Source organism: Etheostoma spectabile, unplaced genomic scaffold (assembly GCF_008692095.1).
Source record: "Etheostoma spectabile isolate EspeVRDwgs_2016 unplaced genomic scaffold, UIUC_Espe_1.0 scaffold00010857, whole genome shotgun sequence".
In the NCBI taxonomy this organism is placed as follows: domain Eukaryota; kingdom Metazoa; phylum Chordata; class Actinopteri; order Perciformes; family Percidae; genus Etheostoma; species Etheostoma spectabile.
Genome location: NW_022603873.1, coordinates 10,001 through 21,332, shown reverse-complemented (window position 1 = coordinate 21,332; position 11,332 = coordinate 10,001). Strand labels below are relative to the sequence as shown.

The window sequence follows — 11,332 nt, the reverse complement described above, 5'->3', positions numbered from 1 at the left end:
GCTGGACTCACCTGCTCAGGTAGAAGAGGGGCTGAGATCTGGTCTGGGTCATGTCGTTGAATGAAACTCACTTTATCCTTCAGTGCTGACTGTCTTGGTTCTGTCAGAGCCCGTCAGGTTGGTGGGGGGGTCCAGTCGCTGTACTGGGACACTGGAGGTGAAGCGAGGAAACTGGAGACCAGTGGACGTCTCTGATTGGACCCTGAAGGAAGCAGCGGTGGTGGTCTGTGGAGAGCTGGACTGTGGCTCTGCTGTTTCAACCGGAAGAAGAAATGAGTCCTCACCCATATCAGCATGGAGGATCAGTCAGACCTGCATCAACTCTGGGTTCACCTTGAGAGAGTGTGTGACACCAGGCTCCTCCTCCTCCATCATGAAGATCACCTGCTCAGGTAAGACCACCTCTGACATCTGATGTTTTCAGTAAAAACTCTATTTTGGCGGGAAATTACTGAGACTCAGAGTTCTGCTAGCGACATGACAGATGAAGAATTTGCAGACATATATCCTGGATTATATATCCTGGATTATATATCCTGGATTATGTATCCGGGATTATAGCATGTTAGATGTGGGATATCCTGGATTATAGCATGTTAGATGTGGGATATCCTGGATTATAGCATGTTATATGTGGGATATCCTGGATTATAGCATGTTATATGTGGGGCAGAGTAGGATATCCTGGATTATAGCATGTTATATGTGGGGCCGAGTAGGATATCCGGGATTATAGCATGTTATATGTGGGATATCCTGGATTATAGCATGTTATATGTGGGATATCCTGGATTATAGCATGTTATATGTGGGATATCCTGGATTATAGCATGTTATATGTGGGATATCCTGGATTATAGCATGTTATATGTGGGATATCCTGGATTATAGCATGTTATATGTGGGATATCCTGGATTATAGCATGTTATATGTGGGATATCCTGGATTATAGCATGTTATCTGTGGGATATCCTGGATTGTAGCATGTTATAAACCCTCCATGCTGCAGTAGCTAATGAAAAGGCTTTAATATGCAGCAAATAATAAAATATCCAGCTCACCTGGACCAGCTGCTGGACTCACCTGCTCAGGTAGAAGAGGGGCTGCAGATCTGGTCTGGGTCATGTCTGTTGAATGAATGAATCGATCCTTCAGCTGCTGACTGTCTTGTTTCTGTCAGAGCCCGTCAGGTTGGTGGGGGGGTCCAGTCGCTGTACTGGGACACTGGAGGTGAAGCGAGGAGACTGGAGACCAGTGGACGTCTCTGATTGGACCCTGAAGGAAGCAGCGGTGGTCTGTGGAGAGCTGGACTGTGGCTCTGCTGTTTCAGCAGGAAGAAGAAATGAGTCCTCACCCAGATCTGCATGGAGGATCAGTCAGACCTGTATCCACTCTGGGTTCACCTTGAGAGAGTGTGTGACACCAGGCCCCTCCTCCTCCATCATGAAGATCACCTGCTCAGGTAAGACCACCTCTGACATCACCTCTGACGGGGAACCCTCCAGGGATTCGGTATAAAATGCCTCGGACATGTTGTGGTTAAAGTCTCCTTATTAAATATATATATATATATATATATATATTATATATATATATATATATATATATATATATTTAAGTCTGTCAAAAACAGAGTTTAACTCCTCTTTATTGTCCTCGGGGCAAATTTGACCCATTTAAAATAAAAAATAATAATAAATAGTCTATCAGAGAAGTGGTTTCTTTTTAACGGATTTTAAGAAAAATAACGGTGATTGTTCCACACGACGCTCTTCTCAAGAACAAATAACGGAACATTAGTTTTACCGTCGTGTCGTCTTCCCGTCGACTGTTTCTGGGTTGAAATTTCCCCCAAAAATAGTTGTTTTTCTACACTTTTCTCAACATTGTTGTCAATATTATTCCAATGTTTGGCCTTTTTTAAAGATGTTTTAGTCAATTCTTTGGCAATTTGTTTGCTGCTTTTCCCGGGTTTCGTTGTGACTTTTGTGAATTTTTTATTTTAATTTTTCAGATTTTTTTAAATAATTTTTCAGGTTTTTTGTCCATTTTTTTAGATTATTTTTTGTCAGTTTTTCATTATTTTTTTATTTTTTTCTTGTTTTTTTTTTTTTTGAATTTTTTTTGGATCCATTTTTCTGAATTGTAAAATGTTTTCGTAGTTTTTTCTGTTTTGTTGTAGTTTCTGTTCAACATTGTCCCTTTTTTTTTTTTTTAGCGTTCTTCTGGTCGTAGTTCCGATATCAAAGGTTTTTGATAAATTTGGATCTTTTATAACGATAAAAAAATGAGCGAAAGAACGTTAACGAAAAAGTGACAAATGTCTGAAAATGCTTCAAAAGCATCGGAAAGAAAAACCCAAACGTTAAAAAGTGGCCAAAAATGTTTTGAGAAATAAATGTAAATAATATCACAAAAGCACTGTCAACAGCAAGACTACACAAGTCTCTCCCGCCCCCCCATTCCAGACTCTGTGAGGCTGGTGAACGGGACCAGTCTGTGCTCAGGCAGACTGGAGGTGAAGACTAACCAGTCTACCCAGACCTGGTCCTCAGTGTGTCAACAGGACTTTGACCAGCAGGATGCAGAGGTGGTCTGCAGGGAGCTTGGCTGTGGGACTCCTTTAGTCCTCCAGGGGGGGCTCTATGGAGACGGGGAGCCTCCGATGTGGACCAAAGAGTTCCAGTGTGGAGGCAACGAGTCTGCTCTGCTGGACTGTAGAAGCTCAGATGGAACCACCACCTGCTCACCTGGACCAGCTGCTGGACTCACCTGCTCAGGTAGAAGAGGGGCTGCAGATCTGATCTGGTCTGGGTCATGTCTGTTGAATGAATGAATTGATCCTTCAGCTGATGACTGTCTTGTTTCTTTTAGAGCCCGTCAGATTGGTGGGGGGGTGGAGTCGCTGTACTGGGACACTGGAGGTGAACCAGGGAGACTGGAGACCACTAGACGGCTCAGACCAGACCCCGAAGGAATCGGCATCTGTGTACTGCAGGAAGCTGAACTGTAGCTCTCCTCTTTATGCAGGAAGCAGGGAGGACGCCTACAGACCTGCATGGAAGATCCACTCCACCTGTGTCCAGTCTGGATCCGCTTTGAGGGAGTGTATAACACCATCGGGTTCTTCTTCCTCCGTCCTGGAGCTCACCTGTTTACGTGAGTCTAGTCCACATGGACACCAGGTTCTTCTTCCTTCGTCCTGGAGCTCACCTGCTTACGTAAGTCTAGTCCACATGGACATCAGGTTCTTCTTCCTCCGTCCTGGAGCTCACCTGCTTACGTAAGTCTAGTCCACATGGACATCAGGTTCTTCTTCCTCCGTCCTGGAGCTCACCTGCTTACGTAAGTCTAGTCCACATGGACATCAGGTTCTTCTTCCTCCGTCCTGGAGCTCACCTGTTCCCCTAAGTCTAGTCCACATGGACATCAGGTTCTTCTTCCTCCGTCCTGGAGCTCACCTGTTCCCCTAAGTCTAGTCCACATGGACATCAGGTTCTTCTTCCTCCGTCCTGGAGCTCACCTGTTCCCATAAGTCTAGTCCACATGGACATCGGGTTCTTCTTCCTCCGTCCTGGAGCTCACCTGTTCCCCTAAGTCTAGTCCACATGGACATCAGGTTCTTCTTCCTCCGTCCTGGAGCTCACCTGTTCCCATAAGTCTAGTCCACATGGACATCGGGTTCTTCTTCCTCCGTCCTGGAGCTCACCTGTTCCCATAAGTCTAGTCCACATGGACATCGGGTTCTTCTTCCTCCGTCCTGGAGCTCACCTGTTCCCCTAAGTCTAGTCCACATGGATATCAGGTTCTTCTTCCTCCGTCCTGGAGCTCACCTGTTCCCATAAGTCTAGTCCACATGGACATCGGGTTCTTCTTCCTCCGTCCTGGAGCTCACCTGTTCCCCTAAGTCTAGTCCACATGGACATCAGGTTCTTCTTCCTCCGTCCTGGAGCTCACCTGTTCCCATAAGTCTAGTCCACATGGACATCGGGTTCTTCTTCCTCCATCCTGGAGCTCACCTGTTCCCCTAAGTCTAGTCCACATGGACATCAGGTTCTTCTTCCTCCGTCCTGGAGCTCACCTGTTCCCATAAGTCTAGTCCACATGGACATCGGGTTCTTCTTCATCTGTCCTGGAGCTCACCTGTTCCCCTAAGTCTAGTCCACATGGACATCAGGTTCTTCTTCCTCCTTCCTGGAGTTCACCTGCTTACATAAGTCTAGTCCACATGGACATCGTCTTATATATCTCATGTGATTTTTAGGATTCAACATCCCTGAAGTTCATGGTTAGCGAGAGCTGATGTGGTCTCATGTGTTCCACCAGATCCAGCAGCTGTTCCGATCCGACTGGTGGTCCTGCCGCTGGCGCTGCTGTTGGTTACCGTGGTGATCTATTTCATCGTCAAGGTACCGTACACGCCTCCTCTCATTAGAGAGGCCAGACCCTTTAAATCCTTAAAAACAACAACAAAACCTTAAAATCTATTCTGTAACGCACCGGGAGCCAACGCAGGCTGGATACATCCAAACATCACTTCTTGTATTTTATCCTATTATTATTAATATTAATATTATTTAACTTGTATAGTTTCCTACTATTTCATTATATTTATATTCTGTGCTGTGTGACTGATTTTGCTGCTGTAACACTATAGTCTGTCTGTCTGTCTCTGTCTGTCTCTGTCTCTGTCTGTCTGTCTGTCTGTCTGTCTGTCTCTGTCTGTCTCTGTCTGTCTGTGTCTGTGTCTCTGTCTGTGTCTGTGTGTCTGTCTGTCTCTCTGTCTGTCTCTCTCTGTCTGTCTGTCTGTCTGTCTGTCTGTCTGTCTCTGTCTGTCTGTCTGTCTGTCTGTGTCTGTCTCTGTCTGTCTGTGTCTGTGTGTCTGTCTGTCTGTGTCTGTCTCTGTCTGTCTCTGTCTGTCTCTGTCTGTCTGTCTGTCTCTGTGTCTGTCTCTGTCTGTCTGTGTCTGTGTGTCTGTCTGTCTCTGTCTGTGTCTGTCTCTGTCTCTGTCTGTGTCTGTCTCTGTCTGTCTGGATACGTGTGCTGTCATGTGTCTCCAGGCCTCCAGGGGGCGGATGCGGGACCCCCGGGAGAACATGGAGCTGGATTATCATAACCTCGGTGCTGAAGGAGCCCGGGCAGCGGTGTAGATCTCGTTTAGCCTGTGCCTATGTTAATGCTAACTAGCATGTTCGTTAGCAGTAATTAGCCTGTGCCTATGTTAATGCTAACTAGCATGTTAGTTAGCAGTAATTAGCCTGTGTCCATGTTAATGTTAACTAGCATGTTAGTTAGCAGTAATTAGCCTGTGTCCATGTTAATGTTAACTAGCATGTTAGTTAGCAGTAATTAGCCTGTGTCTATGTTAATGCTAACTAGCATGTTAGTTAGCAGTAATTAGCCTGTGCCTTTGTTAATGCTAACTAGCATGTTAGTTAGCAGTAATTAGCCTGTGTCTATGTTAATGCTAACTAGCATGTTAGTTAGCAGTAATTAGCCTGTGTCTATGTTAATGCTAACTAGCATGTTAGTTAGCAGTAATTAGCCTGTGTCTATGTTAATGCTAACTAGCATGTTAGTTAGCAGTAATTAACCTGTGCCTATGTTAATGTTAACTAGCATTTTTGTTTGCAGTATTTAGCCTGTGTCTATGTTAATGTTAACTAGCATGTTAGTTAGCAGTAATTAGCCTGTGCCTTTGTTAATGTTAACTAGCATGTTAGTTAGCAGTAATTAGCCTGTGCCTATGTTAATGTTAACTAGCATGTTAGTTAGCAGTAATTAGCCTGTGTCTATGTTAATGTTAACTAGCATGTTAGTTAGCAGTAATTAGCCTGTGCCTATGTTAATGCTAACTAGCATGTTGGTTAGCAGTAATTAGCCTGTGCCTATGTTAATGCTAACTAGCATGTTAGTTAGCAGTAATTAGCCTGTGTCCATGTTAATGCTAACTAGCATGTTAGTTAGCAGTAATTAGCCTGTGTCCATGTTAATGCTAACTAGCATGTTAGTTAGCAGTAATTAACCTGTGCCTATGTTAATGTTAACTAGCATTTTTGTTTGCAGTATTTAGCCTGTGCCAAAGCTAATGTCATAATTGCATGTGGTAATGTAATCTCTAATGAATATAATCCAGACACAACGGAGACACTGTGTTCATTTCTTTATTTGGGGAAGATTCGGGATCATGGAACATCACAATGCATCATTATGATATCAAAGCCTTCCAGATTACCCACAATTCTCTCTGCTCATCTCAGATTAGTAATGATTCAGTTTCACACGTTCGTTTCCAGGTGAATTAGAGAATGCACAATAACTCGTAGCATATATATAACAAATAGTCGTATTTATCTTTCTCCTGGTATAAAAATAAGTTCTAAGTGCTTCAGGCACTTTAATACTGTCTCCGCTTCGGCGTGTTCGCAGCTCGATGTTAGCGATCGGAAGTCTCCAGAAACATCGTAGTCTGTTAACTCGCGATCGGAAGTCTCCAGAAACATCGTAGTCATTTAACTCGCGATCTTAAGTCTCCAGAAACCACGTAGTTTGTTAACTTGCGATCGTTAGTCTCCAGAAACATCGTAGTCTGTTAAGTCGCGATCGGAAGTCTCCAGAAACATCGTAGTCATTTAACTCGCGATCTTTAGTCTCCAGAAACAACGTAGTTTGTTAACTTGCGATCGTTAGTCTCCAGAAACATCGTAGTCTGTTAACTCGCGATCGTTAGTCTCCAGAAACATCGTAGCTTGTATGTCGCGATCTTTAGTCTCCAGAAACATCGTAGTTTGTATGTCGCGATCTTTAGTCTCCAGAAACTACGTAGTTTGTATCTCGCGATTGGAAGTCTCCAGAAACATCGTAGTCTGTTAACTCGCGATCGTTAGTCTCCAGAAACATCGTAGTTTGTATGTCGCGATCGTTAGTCTCCAGAAACATCGTAGTCTGTTAACTTGCGATCTTTAGTCTCCAGAAACAACGTAGTCTGTTATCTCGCGATCGTTAGTCTCCAGAAACATCGCAGTCTGTTAACTCGCGATCGTTAGTCTCCAGAAACATCGCAGTCTGTTAACTCGCGATCGTTAGTCTCCAGAAACATCGTAGTCTGTTAACTCGCGATCGTAAGTCTCCAGAAACATCGCAGTCTGTTAACTCGCGATCGTTAGTCTCCAGAAACATCGCAGTCTGTTAACTCGCGATTGTTAGTCTCCAGAAACATCGTAGTCATTTAACTTGCGATCTTTAGTCTCCAGAAACAACGTAGTCTGTTAACTCGCGATCGTAAGTCTCCAGAAACATCGTAGCTTGTATGTCGCGATCGTAAGTCTCCAGAAACATCGTAGCTTGTATGTCGCGATCGTTAGTCTCCAGAAACATCGCAGTCTGTTAACTCGCGATCGTTAGTCTCCAGAAACATCGTAGTCTGTTAACTCGCGATCGTTAGTCTCCAGAAACATCGCAGTCTGTTAACTCGCGATCGTTAGTCTCCAGAAACATCGCAGTCTGTTAACTCGCGATCGTTAGTCTCCAGAAACATCGCAGTCTGTTAACTCGCGATCGTTCACTTTTATTTCAAAAAGTAAAAAATACCGTCTTGCCGTCTGTAAACAGGTTTTAATTATTTCAATTTTTAATTTTATTTGCTCAGATTATTATTTTTTATATCATTGTTTAAATTTAAATTATTTGCTCAAATTATCTTATTTACATTTACATTTTTTCACCCCAGATTTTCCTCATTTATCATTTAAGTTTTTATTTGCCCGGTGGTTAAAGTCACAAATGGTGGATGGAGGGGGGGGGGGGGCAGATGTTTCAGGTAGAAGTGGAACAAAGATCGCAGATAATGCGCAAATGTGACGATAAAAAATAAAAAATACTGAAACGTGGAACGGAAACATCACCCGAAGGCGAAAGACCTGAATCTGGTCCCGATCCTGGTCTGAGGTTTTTATAATATTCTGATTAAATGTCGTCGTCGTAATAAAGCCGACGTGTGACCGTTAAACACCTCAAATACGAAAACATCCTCAAAGCGTCGGCCTCGGCGAAAAAAAACTACAGATTCCTGGTTAGTAGAACTACAAAGTCCAGAATGCCTCAGTGGCTTAACCCTCATGTTTGACCCTTTTTGTTTCCAAAACATGGGACGTCTGAAAATGTCGACATTGAAAATATCAAAAGAGTTTTGAAAAAACACCAAAACCATAAAAAAAAACACCCACAACAGTGAAAAAGTGACAAAAATGTCGTAAAAAGTGAAACGATTAAATTCAAACAATTTCAGGTAAATCGCTAAAATTGGTCAAAGGTAGACAAGGCTGCAAAACTACATTTTGCAATGGAAAGACATTTAAAAGAACTACAAATCCCAGATATCTGAAAGATAACACAAACACAAAGGATGAAAAATGAAACGAATTCTATTTTTAAAAGATATCGTAAACACACGACAGACAGACTATAAAATGCTAAAAAACATGAAAATGAAAGAAAAGTAATTAAAACATGAATCCAACCCGACAGCCAATCACAGGCCAGCTAATTATGACATCACTAAATCATCAGATATGACTCATCGCTCAGAGATGATTAGATGAAAGAAGATTTAAAGGTGAAGGGGGGTGAAGGACTTTGCTTCAGGGCGGCCGACGAGTCCGAAGGTCTCAGCAGCGGGTTCAAAGGTGTCGGGACCAGATTAGGGAACCAACCCGGGGTCGGGGTTTAGGTCCGGGGTCTGGGTCGGTACGGGGCTGGGTTAAGGTCGAGGTACGGGTCGTGGTCCGGGGTTGGGTCGGGGTCTGGGTCCGGGGTTGGGTCGGGGGTTGGGTCGGGGTCGGGGTCTGGGTCCGGGGTTGGGTCGGGGTCTGGGGTCGGGGTCTGGGTCCGGGGTTGGGGGTCGGGTCGGGGTCTGGGTCCGGGGTAATATATAATATGTATATATTATATACAGTATATGTGTGTAGGTTTATATATTTATATTTAGAGACGGGACAGACGAGCGGTTCGGTGTTGTTGGTCTTCTAGAAAACACCGTAGGCGTCGCTATGGCGCGTTGCCACGGCAAAGGCGGGGTACCCCTCGTAGGTGGTGTAGGCGGTCAGGTCCTGGCCCAGAGACACCGCCTGCTTCAGCTGGGAGGACACGGCAGACGCCACCGGGCTCGCCAGAGTGTAACCTGCAGGGACAAGAAGACACAGAGGGTGACCTGCAGAGACCAGAAGACACAGAGTGGAACCTGCAGGGACAAGAAGACACAGAGGGTGACATGAGGGCAACATGAGGACAACATGGGGACAACATGAGGACAACATGAGTATGACATCAAGGCAACATGAGGACAACACAAAGATAACATGAGGGCAACATGAGGACATTAGGGCAACATGAAGACAACACGAGGACAACACGAGGACAACATGAGGGCAACATGAGGGCCACATGAAGACAACATGAGGACATTAGGGCAACATGAAGACAACACGAGGACAACACGAGGACAACATGAGGGCAACATGAGGACAACATGAGGGCAACATGAGGGCAACATGAGGGCAACATGAGGACAACATGAGGGCAACATGAGGACAACATGAGGGCAACATGAGGACAACATGAAGACAACATGAGGACAACATGAGGGCAACATGAGTATGACATGAGGACAACATGAGGACAACATGAGGACAACATGAGGGCAACATGAGTATGACACGAGGACAACACGAGGACAACACGAGGACAACATGAGGGCAACATGAGGACAACATGAGGGCAACATGAGTATGACATCAGGGCAACATGAGGGCAACGTTAAGGGGAGGACAGTCTCCCTTGTGCAGGCAGTGTGAGTGTGTTAGCAGCTCGTTAGGTGAAGAGTTAATTGACTCTGGGTACGGACCTTCACATACCTGGGAAGGCTACCGAGGCACAGCCGGTGTCGGCGGCGGCCTCCGTCTGCACGCCGAGCGTCTGCAGCGTGTGCTCCGCGGCGTGGACTTTAGCTTCTTCCACCGCCGTGCACAGCTTGGCGGGCGTGAACGGGTGGCTGCACAGAGAGAAACCTAGTTGGTGTGGGAACTCCCCATTGGCACTGGTTGCAACATAGTGGCCCATTGGTTGCAACATAGTGGCCCGTTGGTTGCAACATAGTGGCCCGTTGGTTGCAACATAGTGGCCCGTTGGTTGCAACATAGTGGCCCGTTGGTTGCAACATAGTGGCCCGTTGGTTGCAACATAGTGGCCCATTGGTTGCAACATAGTGGCCCGTTGGTTGCAACATAGTGGCCCGTTGGTTGCAACATAGTGGCCCATTGGTTACAACATAGTGGCCCGTTGGTTGCAACATAGTGGCCCGTTGGTTGCAACATAGTGGCCCATTGGTTGCAACATAGTGGCCCGTTGGTTGCAACATAGTGGCCCATTGGTTGCAACATAGTGGCCCAAATTGCACTGTGATATATATTGCACTGTGATACATTAGAGCAGAAGTACTAGTACTCTTACACGTTGGGGTACTGTGTGGCCAGAGCTGGGATGGTGATCTTGTAGAGAAAGAGTTGTCTCTGGTCCGGACTGATGGCCGAGTGCAGCTGGTAGACGGGCTGACCCCAGTTGTTCTTCTGACACAGCTCCTCCAGGACCTGAAACACATTCAGGATCAGAATCTTCACCGGGCGTAAGGCCATACAATATAAACACCTGAATACGTCTCTACAGCCAACAAATACCAGTGGATCACATACATGGATCCTTTCTTTTTGGATGTTGTTTACATGGATCCTTTCTTTTTGGATGTTTTATACATGGATCCTTTCTTTTTGGATGTCACGTACATGGATCCTTTCTTTTTGGATGTTTTATACATGGATCCTTTCTTTTTGGATGTTTTATACATGGATCCTTTCTTTTTGGATGTTGTTTAAATGGATCCTTTCTTTTTGGATGTTGTTTACATGGATCCTTTCTTTTTGGATGTTTTATACATGGATCCTTTCTTTTTGGATGTCACGTACATGGATCCTTTCTTTTTGGATGTTGTTTACATGGATCTTTTCTTTTTGGATGTTTTATACATGGATCCTTTCTTTTTGGATGTCACGTACATGGATCCTTTCTTTTTGGATGTTGTTTACATGGATCCTTTCTTTTTGGATGTTTTATACATGGATCCTTTCTTTTTGGATGTTGTTTACCTGGATCCTTTCTTTTTGGATGTTGTTTACCTGGATCCTTTCTTTTTGGATGTTGTTTACGTGGATCTTTTCTTTTTGGATGTTGTTTACATGGCTCTTTTCTTTTTGGATGTCACGTACATGGATCCTTTCTTTT

The 11,332-nt window shown here is 44.7% G+C and overlaps 2 protein-coding genes across 2 annotated transcripts in view; one reads left to right on the top strand and one right to left on the bottom strand.

Moving 5' to 3' along the window:
- On the top strand, positions 1-5,354 carry LOC116679361 (scavenger receptor cysteine-rich type 1 protein M130; the record flags this gene model as incomplete). Its single annotated transcript, XM_032509027.1, is given in 7 exon segments — positions 1-19; positions 108-392; positions 1,182-1,463; positions 2,470-2,781; positions 2,876-3,160; positions 4,328-4,410; positions 5,062-5,354. Coding segments are annotated over 7 exon segments (1,356 nt in total), but the record flags the coding sequence as incomplete, so codon positions are not given.
- A 1,006-nt stretch (positions 5,355-6,360) lies between these two features.
- Positions 6,361-11,332, bottom strand: part of a1cf (apobec1 complementation factor) — a gene marked incomplete at its 5' end in the record, with an annotated part of 14,562 nt that continues 9,590 nt past the window's right edge. Inside the window, 3 exon segments of the mRNA XM_032509028.1 lie at positions 6,361-9,179; positions 9,913-10,049; positions 10,508-10,644. Coding sequence (XP_032364919.1) covers positions 9,025-9,179; positions 9,913-10,049; positions 10,508-10,644 — 429 coding nt within the window.